The following is a 15,165-nucleotide window of genomic DNA, read 5'->3' as shown; positions in this document are numbered from 1 at the left end:
ACACTTCCCTCTGGCAGGAGGCTGCGGTCCATTGGGACCAAACCTCACGCCACAAGAACAGTTTCTTTCCATCTGCTACCAGCCTTATCAACAAGGCCCAGAGACCCCGTGACACTGCCTCTGTTCCTCCCACGTTCAAAACCTACATGCTACACCAACATAGCATCTCCAGTCCTCTTGCGTTACATTAATAGTCTATTTGGTATATAGTGTATAGCTATATATTGTGTATGGTATTTTGCAGGGCTGCCAACTTTTCACCAAACCTTGGGGTGAGATTTAGAAATAGTTCAGGAAACTGTCAGGGTTAGATGAGGATGGGTGCAACTATAGGCTGGAGGTTTTCAGAGGATTTAACTGAAACAAAGTGGCAAAATGGGATTTTTATTGCAGGGTAAATGTTACTGAGTAACAATAAGTGTTCTGTAGTTATGTGGAACATTTTTCTCACAATATACATTATTTTCTACATTCTGTTTTTTTTTTTTTCTTTTAGAGAATTGAAGTAAAGCATAATGGGCCCTACTTAAATACTTGCATATTAAATATACTTTAATCTAAGAATTTCACAACTTTGCTCATTAATTATTCTCTGCAGTTCAAGTAAATTAAACAATGGGGAACTACTAAGCTATAACGGGATTACTGACACTGATACAGGAAACAGGGCAATTGAAACCTATGCAAACTACACTGTGTATGAAAATTTGGTAATAGGCTAAGAATTAAAAAGCATCATTCATTATGTTATTACTTTTTCTTTCAACTGACAAAACGGCTAAACAATTCAGACTTTCTAAGAGGCTGTAGATTTTATAAAAACTCACCATGACAGGAGACAGCACTTCTCTGGATGTTTCATTTGGCCGTTGTGATGGAAATACTGTTTTAAACAATTTAATGGACTGGAATAAAGATAAATGAATAAATGTAATAATAAAAGAAAATCCCTGTGGTTTCTCCTATATGTATCCAGGATAAATTAGCTGTTCTGCACATCCTCTCTGAATGCGGTTGGTCTTTTCTTGGGTGGCTGATCATTTGAAAAATAAAATGCAATGGTTATTTTTCTTTGTGTTCTTAAACCTGAAAGCTTTAAGAATTTAAATATTTGTGTTGGTTTAGTTACTCCTAAATGTCAATGGGAGATTATTAAACTAGACTGAGCAATAATTATTTAACTTGTGAGCAAAACATTGGACTAAAACTGGGACCCAAAAAAAAAAAAAACACCAGGTGAACACCAAGAGAAAACAAATCATTGGATGTGATCCTTTTTAGTGTGAATATATGGAGCGAGAGTGTGTTAATACCTTGAGATGGGTGAGACTCACTCCCAATGGGTGAGAGTTGACATCCCTGAATTATTATATTATAGGTTTTATATTATATATATATATATATATATATATATATATATATATATATATATATATATATATATATATATATATATATATATATATATATATATATATATATATATATATATATATATATGCTATCTAAATTAATGCAGTGGAAGGTAATTGCATATTACAGTTAAAGTACGGTATTGCAAATGTATATGTAAACAATTGTTACTGTGAATAAGTAGTCGGCAGTAATATATATATGTATATATTTATTTATTTATTTATTTTTATACACCAGGTCAAATTCGTTGTAAGTGCAAACCTAGTTGGCAATAAATCTGATTGTAATTGTAGTCCTTCGCCGACACGTTTTCCCCCCCCGACTACAATACCCAGAAACCCCTTGTCACAACTGTTAAGCTTACCACTCAAAGAAGCTGGCACTTTAAATCTTTCTCGGAAATGAGGTACGTTGTTTGGCTATATATTTAAATTAATGAACAGTTCTTTTAACATTTTACTAGACTTTCTATCGCTGTGCACTGAATATGTCGACATGTCACGGTTAAGCTCTCGGCGTTTCCTGACAAGCTAACTGTCATGCCGATGCTGTTAGCAAACAAGCTAGCAGTCAACCGTTAGCCTGGCTAGCTTCATTTATCAATTTAATCACCTTCGTTACAATTAACCTGATTAACTGACTAGGAGTTGGGTTAGAAATGGTATTATAAAAAGCATGGTAACGTCTGAGTAATCGTACACGAAAAAAGGTGACTTACGGCTTATTTTGTTTGGGGTACGATATTTAATTTTAGCTTTAGTTTAATAAATCACTCCATATAGCTACAGTGTATTTGGCTAATATTGGTCAGAAATGCTTTCTAGCTAAGGATTTGTTTTAACCATATTGATTCTGAACTTATATTATAATGCTAAAACTATATTTAGGACATTGAATAGTGGCACATTTGTTAAAGATAAAAATGTTTGTCTTGAAATGGGTAAAGGGACTAAATGTTGAAATATTACTAATCTGATTTACTTCACAAGGCACGACCAGGTATGAGCCGTTGGAATCATTATCTTTAAAAAAGAAAATATACTTTTACTTTTCTCCCAAGTCTGAATAAGTGTGGAAAAAATAAGTCTACATTTTTTTATATTGTGTATTATTGTTGTTATTGTTTTTTTTATTTTTTTTTATCTCAGTCCATTTTATATTCTAGTCATTCCATTGATTTGTCAGTCTGGTTATCTGTTCATCCTTCTGTTTGAGTCATCTTGTGTTGTTTATTATCTTGGTTTGTGATGTGTTGTAAACTTGAGCGTGTGTTCTTTATTTTCTACACTCATAACAAATTATGAGTTTTAGGATGTTTGGTAACCCTGAGGAAACAAAAGTACTGACAAATAGTTTTCAGTTTTTGATATATTTCTTCATGTCTTAAAATGTTGAGGGTTTTCAAAGTGGAATGGAACTGATTCTCTGTTCGATTTTAAGGGACTTGATTTCTGCTCTCACATCTGAGAGAACTAGTGATAAGGGGTAATACACTGAGTTTATTTAGACCAGACCATTCTAAGGTCAGGAGATACAACATAGCAGCTATTAGGTGTGGGTAAAGTTTAAGCCCTGCTCAGGCTGATGTCTTTACTATGGTGTTTTCATCTCATCAGTATCAAGGATTTTGATTAACTGTTTGTCTTCCACTGTTAGAAAATTGACTGAATTTCTAGAAAATGGATCAGGATAATCTAGGGCTGGGCAATTAATCGATATTATCGATTAATACATTTTTTTTTTTTTTTTTGTTTATGAACCTTTTAGGCTTTCATAGCTCAGAGTGACGTCCGCTCATCACTTTTTCTTCGTAGATGTGTGCTTTTACCTGATAAACGGCTTCTCTGTGTGCATCCACTAGCTGTAAACATTTAGTTTGCTGGATGTTCATTGTTGTAAAACATCAATATTTTATGATAATTTTTTGCACATCTTGAACTTTCTAGTAATATATTTCATATTCATTGTAAAACTTAAACATGAAAAGAGGGATTTAGTCAAAATTGGTAGTAAAAAAAACATTGGTATTTAATTTATAGGATATTATAATCGAATAATTTCATCAGAAAAATATATATAAAAAGTCGTACTTTATCCTTAAATGAATTTGAATTTTACTGCGAGTCAACACAGGAATTCGCCCTACAACCCAGTTCTACTTGTAAAATAAGTTTATTATCTGTCATTGACCTCTTCAGGTGATAGTTATAAAAGTTTAAGTCTTATTTAGGATGTTTTGTTGACATTACATGGTATGTATTGGTAAACATTGCAGCAAAAATGCTCTGGTTGTATTATCGTGATGGTACAAGTCTGTATCTTATATTGTTTTTGTGTGGCATAGTTTAATAAGTTAGTAAATAACCATAGATTATGTGCTTCCTATATTCTTGTACATTGGTGTTTTCGCTGAGGGTTTGTGTTACATTTTCTCTCTTCTTCTTTGCAGGTGCCATTTCCTGTAGCCCACCATGGCACCGGGGGACGTGGTGCCAGAGAATGCCAAGCAGCAGAAGTCCAAGGAGAAACGTCCAGGAAACAGGGCGTCCAAAGCAGAATGTGAGCCTGACGGCTCATTTGTCTTTGAGGCTCATGAAGCCTGGAAGGACTTCCATAACTCTCTAAGGCATTTCTATGAAGTCGGGGAGCTGTGTGATGTCACACTGAAGGTAGAAATGGCTATGCCCTTTGTGTACTCGTCAGCATAGTTTAATTTACCGTTTCTTGCATCATGTATTCTGTGCTTCTCTTTCTTATAGGTTGGCAGTAGATTGATACCATGTCACAAGTTAGTTCTAGCTTGTGTTATTCCCTACTTCCGGTAGGTTTAGTTTGCTGTGTTTCTTTACCTTTGGTACACAGAATTGCCTTTTTTTCACTTGTTTGAAACAACTGAAATGAAAGGTATCAAAAATATATAATAATAACCATAATTGACCTTAACAAATATCACACTGGAGAAATTTAACTCTGAATCTAACCCATCCCCTTGGGGAGCAGTGGGCTGCCATTGTGCGGCGCTCAGAGAGCAGTGTGGAGTTAAGGGTCTTGCTCAGACCCAGAGTGGAGGCTGTAGGGATTGAATCGGGTACTTGCAACCCTCTCAGTGCACAAGTGCACAGCTCTAACCACTAGGCCAACACTCCCCTTTTGTGAAATGTGGAAATAAATGTGGAATGTGGAAATAAATTATTTTGATCAATTGTATAACAAAAAAAAAAAAGAGTTCAAGATCAGATGTACAGGTGCTGGTCATAAAATTAGAATATCATGAAAAAGTAGATTGATTTCAGTAATTCCATTTAAAAAGTGAAACTTGTATTTATATTCATACATTACATACAAACTCATATATTTCAGATGTTTATTTTGTTTAATTTTGATGATTACAAATGACAACAAATGAAAATCTCAAATTCATCATATCAGAAAATTAGAATATTACTGAAGGCCAATAAAAACAAAGGATTTATAGAAATGTTGGCCAACTGAAAAGTATGAACATGAAAAGTATGAGCATGTACAGCACTCAGTATTTAGTTGGGCCTCCTTTGGCCTGTATTACTGCAGCAATGCAGCGTGGCATGGAGTCGATCAGTCTGTGGCACTGCTCAGGTGTTATGATAGCCCAGGTTGCTCTAATAGTGGCTTTTAGCTCTTCTGAATTGTTGGGTCTGGTGTATTGCATCTTCTTCTTCACAATACCCCATAGATTTTCTATGGGGTTAAGGTCAGGAGAGTTTGCTGGCCAATTAAGAACAGGGATACCATGGTCCTTCAACCAGGTACTGGTAGCTTTGGCACTGTGTGCAGGTGCCAAGTCCTGTTGGAAAATGAAATCTGCATCTCCAAAAAGTTGGTCAGCTGCAGGAAGCATGAAGTGCTCTAAAACTTCCTGGTATGTGGCTGCGTTGACCCTGGACCTCAGAAAACACAATGGACCAACACCAGCAGATGACATGGCACCCCAAACCATCACTGACTGTGGAAACTTTACACTGGACTTCAAGCAACGTGGATGAAGTGCCTCTCTTCTTTTCCTCCAGACTCTGGGACCTTGATTTCCAAAGGAAATGCAAAATTTACTTTCATCAGAGAACATGACTTTGGACCACTCACCAGCAGTCCAGTCCTGTTTCTCTTTAGCCCAGGCAAGACGCTTCTGACGCTGTCTGTGGTTCAAGAGTGGCTTGACACAAGGAATGCGACAGCAGAAACCCATGTCTTTCATACGTCTGTGTGTGGTGGTTCTTGAAGCACTCACTCCAGCTGCAGTCCACTCTTTGTGAATCTCCCCCACATTTTTGAATGGGTTTTGTTTCACAATCCTCTCCAGGGTGCGGTTATCTCTCTTGCTTGTACACTTTTTTCGACCACATCTTTTCCTTCCCTTCGCCTCTCTATTAATGTGCTTGGACACTGAGCTCTGTGAACAGCCAGCCTCTTTAGCGATGACCTTTTGTGTCTTGCCCTCCTTGTGCAAGGTGTCGATGGTCGTCTTTTGGACAACTGTCAAGTCAGCAGTCTTCCCCATGATTGTGTAGCCTATAGAACTAGACTGAAAGCCCATTTAAAGGCTTTTGCAGGTGGTTTGAGTTAATTAGCTGATTAGAGTGTGGCACCAGGGGCCATCAATTTTGAACCTTTTCACAATATTCTAATTTTCTGATATGATGAATTTGAGATTTTCATTTGTTGTCATTTGTAATCATCAAAATTAAACAAAATAAACATCTGAAATATATGAGTTTGTATGTAATGTATGAATATAATATACAAGTTTCACTTTTTAAATGGAATTACTGAAATCAATCTACTTTTTCATGATATTCTAATTTTATGACCAGCACCTGTAGATCAAGCACTGTGATAAGATATTGCTGGAAATGATGGATGGGAATGTGATGGTTTTCTGTTAAATTAACTGTTAAGAGTTTTTTTTTTTTTATCGGGGACAGTACTTTAATGGAGTTTCTGTTATACATAATTATTCTCTACATTTCTAAGATTGTCATACCAAAATGTATCACTTTCTGTAGGTTATCTGGCTATGTGCTTTGTTTTGTATTTTTTATTGTATGATAATTTTATGCTAGTTTATGAATTCACAAACTCCTGAAAATACTTCTCAACAGAAGCCAACAGGTTTGTTAGCCTCAAATACAGACATGTTCCAAAGTAATGTAATGCAGTGACCTGTGTGATGATAACCAGAAGTGACAAACTGAAGCAAAACAAAGATGGCTCCACCACTTTTTAGCTGGAATTCCCTCTATCTTTTTTGAAAAACAATTAGAAGGTAGAGTCTGTACCTTTGTGGAAGGGAATGATGTTTGCCCGTTCCTCCGGACCCGATTTGGAAAGACTTGGATTTATAAGTTAACTCCGCTAGTTGTGAAACAAATTAAGAATGTGACATGTCACAGCTGCTACTGCTGCTGTGATTGGCTGTAATCTCGACATGGGAGGCATCTGCCACTTGGTGATTCCCCAATCAGCTCGAAGAATCAAACTGAATGTCCCTCTCCTTTGCAAACACTTTTCACAGGAGCCATTTCAGATGGATGAGCGCTGCCATAAACAGATTTTCTCAATATTTTCTCATTATGTATAATTTGCAATTACTATTTGATACCCTGTGCAATAACCTGTTTCTCTACATTTGACACCCAGTGCAATAACTATATATATAAATATCCATCTATATAAATACCCATAACCAAAGCAAGTGGGTAACTTTGTTGAACTTAGATTTGTTTATTAAGTACTTGTATGCATTCAACAATGGGGATTGAAGTTGATTATTTGGATGTTTGTTTGTTTTTGTCGTATCAGATATTGAAGTGATAATCCTTTATGTCTCCTCAGGGCCATGTTCCTGTCAGACATGTCTGAAGCCAAGCAGGATCTTATAGAGATTAAAGACTTTGATGGAGATGCCATCCAGGACTTGGTGCACTTTGCCTATTCCTCCAAACTCACTCTAACTGTTGACAATGTTCAGCCTCTGCTCTATGCTGCTTGCATCCTGCAGGTAAACAAAATACTCTCTCTCTTTAGTGTTTTATTCTGAAGGTTTAGTTTAATGTAAAATGCAGTTTAGATTTGATAATAAAAACCCTACCCCATGTAAGGATGAATGATCTACAACCTTGACTCTGATAGGTGGAGCTGGTTGCCAGAGCCTGCTGTGAATACATGAAGGCCCACTTCCACCCCACCAACTGCCTTGCAGTACGAACCTTTGCTGAGAGCCACAACCGTGTGGACCTGATGGACATGGCCGACCGCTATGCCTGCGAGCACTTCACCGAGGTGGTGGAGTGTGAGGATTTCACATGCGTGTCACCCCAACACCTGCGCACATTATTATCCTCTTGCGACCTCAATATCCACTCAGAGACACAAGTGTATAACGCAGCTGTGAAGTGGCTGAAAGCAAACCCGCAGCACCATGAAGCCTGGCTGGACCAGATAATGTCTCAGGTTAGACTATTTTTATTATGAATCTTCCTTCCTTCCTTCCTTCCTTCCTTCCTTCCTTCCTTCCTTCCTTCCTTCCTTCCTTCCTTCCTTCCTTCCTTCCTTCCTTCCTTCCTTCCTTCCTTCCTTCCTTCCTTCCTTCCTTCCTTCCTTCCTTCCTTCCTTCCTTCCTTCCTTCCTTCCTTCCTTCCTTCCTTCCTTCCTTCCTTCCTTCCCTCCCTCCCTCCCTCCCGGGGATTTACAAGTGAAATGAAAGGACAGGCAACCCCTAAGTGTTGTCTAGAAAAGTTTATACTCTTCATGGTAAAATATTTATAACCTCTTGCTGTTAGTTAATTTCACTCCTGCTTCCTGCAGGTGCGGCTGCCGCTGCTGCCGGTGGATTTCCTCACAGGAACAGTGGCGAAAGAAGAGATGATCAAAGGTAACCTGGACTGCCGTGACCTGATGGACGAGGCCAGAAACTATCATCTCCACCTCAGTAACAAGGTGGTCCCAGACTTTGAGTATTCTGTCCGCACAGTCCCACGGAGGCACACAGCAGGTACTACTATATGGGAGGATTTCTGAACTTCTTTGATCAAATAGTGACCTCCAGTGATTTCTGTTATGGTAAAGGAAGCTTTCTGTACTGCAATGTATGCATGTTCTTGCTGGTGTAGTGCTGACTGTTTGGAAGTATCTTTGTTGTTACATGTCAAAGAGCCAATTATTTGTGGTTTGTTTATGTATTTATTTTTTGCATTTGTCTCATTGTTTAGGGGTTCTGTTCTGTGTGGGGGGCCGGGGAGGTTCTGGGGACCCATTTCGTAGCATCGAATGCTACTCGATCACTAAAAACAGCTGGTTCTTTGGGCCTGAAATGAACAGCAGACGGCGACATGTGGGAGTGATATCTGTTGGAGGTGAGAAGATTTTCTTGTGAGAATACTTTAGGAAGTAAAATCAGTTAAGAAATTCTAGAAAAGATTGATTCTACATCGTGGGTCTCAGCATTCAGGACAGGATAAGACAAGAACACTTGATGAAGAAAGTTAAATGTTAGATGTTTTTTTGGCCCTACAGGCAAGGTTTACGCTGTTGGTGGCCATGATGGTAATGAGCACCTGGGGAATATGGAGATGTTTGATCCACTGACCAACAAGTGGATGATGAAAGCCTCCATGAATACAAAACGGTACACATAATATTATTACATTTCTAATTTAAATCCAGTTTAATGGTTAATGTCAAATATAGAATTGTGTAAATATGAAATGTAAATGTTTTGATGTTTTTTTGCAGGAGAGGGATCGCACTGGCAGCTCTGGGTGGTCCTATATATGCTATTGGAGGTCTTGATGACAACTCCTGCTTCAATGATGTGGAGCGTTACGATATAGAAAACGACAGCTGGAGCGCTGTGGCACCGATGAACACGCCCAGAGGAGGAGTTGGCTCTGTGGCTTTGGGGGTAAAAGCAGGAAAAAAATCAGTCGTTTATTCAGTTTGGTACATGATTGAATTGAATTTTTTTTTTTGTCTAGAGTTACGTGTACGCAGTGGGAGGAAACGATGGGGTGGCGTCACTGTCCAGTGTGGAGAGGTTCAATCCCCACCTCAACAAGTGGACGGAGGTGTGTGAGATGGGCCAGCGGCGGGCAGGAAATGGAGTCAGCAAACTCAATGGCTGCCTCTACGTTGTCGGTGAGAGGCAACCTACAGTCTGAAGTTGTCCTGTTTATGGTTATCGCATGCTTTAGATTCAACATCTTTAGTTTTACACACAAAGGTTTGAATTAAAACTAAAGTTAATGTTTTGTAAAGCGCTTTTGGTCACTGACAGGTGGAGGTTTTATTGCAGAGCTTAATCTGAAATGATGCTTCAGTATTTATTGTTAGATAAAAATGCGAGTTATTTTTGCTCAGGTCTTTGTGCTTCATACATGTTGCTTTCATACATGCATGACCACTTGTTCTTCATATAGCATCCAGCTTTTAATAAATGCATCTTCCCTATGCTGTTCCAAAGGCGGCTTTGATGACAACTCTCCCCTGAGCTCCGTGGAGCGTTTCGACCCTCGGTTGCACCGCTGGGAGTACGTGGCAGAGCTCACCACCCCACGCGGAGGGGTCGGGGTCGCTACGGTAATGGGCCGGGTGTTTGCAGTTGGAGGACACAACGGGAACATATACCTGAACACAGTGGAGGCGTTTGAGCCGAGGATGAACAGGTAAGGTGGAGATGAAGATGCCGTAAATTATTCAGCACCGCACAGATGTTTTTCTTTGATTCTATCATAATGCATCGATGTTCTGATGGGGATTTTTTCCCCCAGAGCTTGTTGTAGGACGACGATTTGTTTTTGAGAACACATTGCTTTAGTTTGCATCAATCCCCTGTCTGTTGATAATGTTTTCTGCGGGGATCAGTTTGCCTGACCAAGGATAAGACTAGCTTAGAATAGATGAAATGGTGGCAAGGTTTAATTTACCTTGGAGAGTGATAGACTGTTTTCTAACTTGACTACAAAAAAACTAATAAGGATTTTAAACTTTATATGAACTAATTTGATTTCTTTAGCAGCAGACTTTTAAACTTTTCACTTGTTCTCCTCTTTTTGTTTTAGATGGGAACTGGTGGGTTCTGTGTCCCACTGCCGGGCCGGAGCCGGGGTTGCCGTATGCTCATGTCACGTCAGCCAGATCAGAGACGTCGGACAGGGCTCCAGTAATGTGGTCAACTGCATGTGACAGCCGCCCCACATTTGACAAAGGTGACTGACCGCAGAGTGGCCATTGGATCCAATCGCTGCACTAAACACAGAGAGCAGAGCAGCTGGCGTATGCTCAGTCAGCTGTATAAGAAACATTAGAGAGAAGGAAAAGACTTGATTAAAGGAAAAGCACAGCAACAATTTTCATTTCATGATTCTAGACTTCTGGTGTTATTTGTAATCTTTGATGGGGTATTTTGTACTGTATCTTCTTCTGTTTGGACTTTTTTCAGTAGATACTATTTGCTGAGATTTTATTTAGAAAAACCTCCTGAGAATGATCCTATTCAGAAAAACAAATACTGTAATGGCCAGTAAGAGGATTATTTATCTCTGAGAAGGCTGCCTATATAGCGCTGCACTGTTTTCATATATCTAGATCAGTACTCTACTGGACCATCTATCTGAGTTTGGATGTTGTTAAATTTTCCTTTACTCTCACTTCAAGATAAGTAAAGGGTTTCTACTCCTGGATTTGCAGCTTTTTCATGTGTTTCTTTTTCTTTTTTTGCTCGGTTTGGGGAATCCCAAAACTACTGACTGAGATAATCAGCTGAATCCTTTCCTTCCATCCTTTCCTTCATTGCTGACAGAGGTGTTATGAAAAGATCAAAGCAATATGTTGCACCACTTTAAGGTTTGTATCTGCAGATGGTTCCATTATATTTCAATATATGAACATTTTTGTATAATCCAGCAATTCCTAACTACATAATCCTTTTGCTGTTCTCTATTTTCCTAGAATAGATGTGAAGTTTGAGTATATTTTTGTCCAAATTCAACTCATGTATGTATTTAAGTGGTTCTGCCAAATGGAAAAGGGGAATATTTATAACCTTTGGCAGAATTTTCGCAATAGGAGCTCAGACAACTCTTTCAGATTAAACTATTTGTACGAGAAGAATTACAAAGAGTTGCTCAGATATGGTGCAGCTGGTGTTTATCAATCATTTTTATAGCTAACTTGAAGCCAGTTTTGTCTTTTTAAATGTCAGTGTGTGAAATGTGAGCTGCGTGACTTTATTGTTCTTACATAGTGTGGATATAAAATGGTTCAATAAAGTTGTTTAAATATTGTTGCTGAGACTCTTTTTTTTATTTTTTTTTATTCCCATTTTACATTGTAATAGTTATCATCCATATGACATCTTATTCCTATAAGAAAAATTTTATTACAATTTCCCTGTAAAGCCGCTCATTAAGAAAAACATAGGGATTGAAGTTTCTGGCATGCTCATTAAGGACTGTGGTATTCTTTTTTTTTTTTTTTTAGGGTTGATGGATGAACTTTAATGTAGAAATAAGAAATAGGTGCGCATTTTTGTATTTAGTACAAATTAAGTCCACAGAGATTTAAAATTATACGTACGAGCCTGACTATTTGAATACACCCCCACTGCTGGTGTATGCAAGTTGGAGAGAAAGCACACAACGCTTGGCTATTTGCAAGCTCCTGGCTAATTTAAACTGTGTATGAATGCTTGTATCATAAATGGTCAAGTTTATCAAAATAATTGATTTCTTGGCTTTTAAAGCACTAATATTTGGGTTGTGAGCAGACCCAGGACAACCTATAGAGACCATGTATCTCAGCTGGACTGGGAACAAACCCCTCCCCCCAGAAAACATGTCTATGAAAACCAAGGGCGTAGGTTTGATCTCAACTTTGGTAGAGACACTATTGGTCTTAAGTTGAATTGGTCTGATGTCATTGGTCCTACTCATTATGCATGCTCCTATTTTTTTAATGCTTGATGTGAGCATCAGGGCGCATTTCATTTAAAGAGAAAACAGCTTTTTTTGCTACATTTATACAAATTTTATAAGCACTACACACAATATGCTGTTTATCAATGTTTGAAGCATCAGTGGCTCAGAATAATGTAAAATTGGGACAACTTAACACTTTGAAAAGGGTTACATTTGAACTTACCAGTGACTAAGAGAGAAGGTAAACGTCTACAATTTTAACCAAATATAGTCTAAATATGTCTGTTGTTTATGTATTTATCCGGTGTTTTCTTTTGAAGGAATAGAATTGTGCAGCGGCAAACACAGGTAAAACACACTCAAAACAAAGCAAAATAACATATCCAAGGGACTGCAAATAGATTAATTGTATTTACGTGGACATGGGAACTATAAGAGGAACTGACACTGAGCATTTAAAATATTAACTTCAATATACAAGTTGTGAGACAAGAAGCGCCTGCTGGAACAACACTGTATTGTAAATTATAAACATGTTATTCACATAGAATTATTGGTAGGGACATGTAGGTCAGGCCAAAAGTTTGGTAGGGACATGTCCCTATAGTCCCTATGCAAACCTACGCCCATGGTTAAAGAGATGCCTTGGTTTCCCAACCCAAAGAACCCAGGACTGAAAGATGATTGATGGACAGATGGTACCGTTACAGAAGTTCATTAGCCCAGTTTAATCCAAGACCAGTTTTGCATTAAGTTTGGGATCGGTTTCCTGTAAGAACACCAAACTGCCGTGTCACCCATTTATTTGTTGGGGTTGTTTTGAAATTTGAAGAACTTAGACCATCAGCAACACGCTACCACTACCATGCTTGATACTGGTACATTGTTATATGTTTAAAAGCCTCAACAAGACTCATCTAAACATTTATTTTTAGATTTGTTTTGTAAATTGATATTTTTTCACCATCTCAGAATGGTTTGGCGTGAAGCTTGTTTCACTATAGACAGTGACACCAGTATCTCAGCATCTTCCAGGTTATGATAGGTTTGAGTCTTCATGGTCCAGGCTTAATAAATGTTGTGAGCCAAACACACTGATTAAAAGCACCAAGTGAACCAGGAAGTGAACCTGTTTATTTTAGATCCATAAATAGTGGGCTTTCTCTGCAACTTGCTTTGGAATATTTTCCAAATAACAGTGTTTGCAACTGTGTGTTGATTGGAAGGAATAAAGTAAATATGAACTGATAAATGGAGTCCAACTTTTGCACACCTAAATACCATAAAAAAAGGGGGTAAAACAATTCTACATCAGACGTTTCATCGAAGTGAAGATGACGGAAGTATAAAAGAGAATTTCATAATGAATGTTTTGTAACATCCTATATGATCCTTGTTAAAAAGTAACCATTTGAGACCAATCTGAGCTGGTTAGCTTTATTGGCATCCGACATGTGGCTGTTGTAAACATTGTCTTCTGGACTTTAGGGTTCTGCTGTCAAAGGTGTTATGTACAGTCCTACAATCTTCCTGTAATTGCAGGCTTATTGTTAAATGCGTTTCCAATTATTTGTTTACGAACACTAGAAGTTTTGGACTTTTGAATAAAGAGATTTATTTTACTTCCTTAAGGTTTACAATTGGATGGTTAAATTAGCTGTAATCACTGCTGTCTGAGTCATTTTGTATACAAACAAAAAGGTTGAGAGCAGTTTGATCAGATTACATATGTGTAGCTGTTTACGTGTTTGGTGTAGGGTGTGTTTTGTATGTTTTAGGGTAAATGAAAATGAGGTTAGCCTTAACTAATGCAAAGAAAAGACTTCAAAATAATAACTGAAATCAAATCATTTTACATACAACACACTCCGCAAACTTCAGTGGGATTTACTGTATACGTCATCTGTGCAGCTTTAATAAGGGCGTCTTTGCACTCTGCCTTGTTTTTCTTTTCTGTTTTATTACCTCCAGTCTTTGAACTCTGGACAAACATTAAAAAGAGGAGAACCACGGAGAAGATGCTCAGACATCAGGACACATAGAGATCCAGCACATCCTCCATCGACAGGCTGAGGGAAGCTCAAATAAAAACAAATTTAAAAAAGCAATTCAATATTAGGATGTGCAGAAATACATCCTAATTACTGATCAGTGATAAACAATGGACAGAAGTATTTTAGTGAAGCTGCTCCTCTTTGCTGCTTGTCTTGCTTGCGGTGAGTTTCCATCCCTTTCTTTCAGAAAATGTGTGAAAATTCTTATTTTTTTTTCTTTAAATTATTTATTTTTTTTTATCTTTAAATTTCATGCCAAACATTTAATTTTTAAAAGCATATGAACAGAGAAAATGTATGAAATAGGATTAGATTTTTTTCATTCTAAATCTATATAAAGACTATTATATTTAGCATAAAAACAAACTATTAGCATTTAAAATATTAAAACTCTGCATAGATGGCTGGATCATTGAAGTTAAACAACTAGATGTCACTATACTTCCTGTCAGTAAAGAAAGAATAAATCCAATCCAATCCATAAGAACAGCCACCTAAATTTGAATCTTTTTATGGTTTTTATGATTCATTAAATTTTTTTTTTCTAATAAAAATGTTTTAGTTGACCTCATTTGGTCTTTTATTCAAGTTTAGGGGGGAACAAATGGTTGCTGCCTTAGGAACACAGTTGTTAGACATTGTGTGTTATGTTAGCTCAGTAGAGTGGTTGTTAGTACGGAAGGATCAAATCCGATCCAAAACCTTTCTGTTTGAAGCTTAAATGTTTTCTGTTAATAATTATCCAA

General features: G+C 37.6%; 2 protein-coding genes across 2 annotated transcripts in view; both read left to right on the top strand.

Moving 5' to 3' along the window:
* Nucleotides 1-1,723: 1,723 nt before the first annotated feature.
* On the top strand, nucleotides 1,724-11,734 carry klhl8 (kelch-like family member 8). The gene is made up of 12 exons (XM_038275074.1): nucleotides 1,724-1,822; nucleotides 3,866-4,085; nucleotides 4,176-4,237; nucleotides 7,285-7,450; nucleotides 7,582-7,902; nucleotides 8,257-8,443; nucleotides 8,661-8,804; nucleotides 8,965-9,076; nucleotides 9,184-9,352; nucleotides 9,426-9,585; nucleotides 9,911-10,112; nucleotides 10,509-11,734. Exons 2-12 carry the CDS (start codon nucleotides 3,888-3,890, stop codon nucleotides 10,630-10,632), a joined length of 1,845 nt encoding a protein of 614 aa, XP_038131002.1. The 5' UTR covers nucleotides 1,724-1,822; nucleotides 3,866-3,887; the 3' UTR covers nucleotides 10,633-11,734.
* Nucleotides 11,735-14,378: 2,644 nt separating this feature from the next.
* LOC119776533 (macrophage mannose receptor 1) overlaps nucleotides 14,379-15,165 on the top strand; it is a 28,411-nt gene continuing 27,624 nt past the window's right edge. The window contains exon 1 of the mRNA XM_038274975.1: nucleotides 14,379-14,581. Coding sequence (XP_038130903.1) covers nucleotides 14,527-14,581 — 55 coding nt within the window. The 5' untranslated portion in view covers nucleotides 14,379-14,526. The remainder of the gene's footprint in view (nucleotides 14,582-15,165) is intronic.

Source organism: Cyprinodon tularosa, unplaced genomic scaffold (genome assembly GCF_016077235.1).
Source record: "Cyprinodon tularosa strain WSP-4 unplaced genomic scaffold, ASM1607723v1 ctg94, whole genome shotgun sequence".
In the NCBI taxonomy this organism is placed as follows: Eukaryota; Metazoa; Chordata; class Actinopteri; order Cyprinodontiformes; family Cyprinodontidae; genus Cyprinodon; species Cyprinodon tularosa.
Note: the sequence above shows the minus strand (reverse complement) of the source record. Positions and strands in the feature narration are given on the sequence as shown.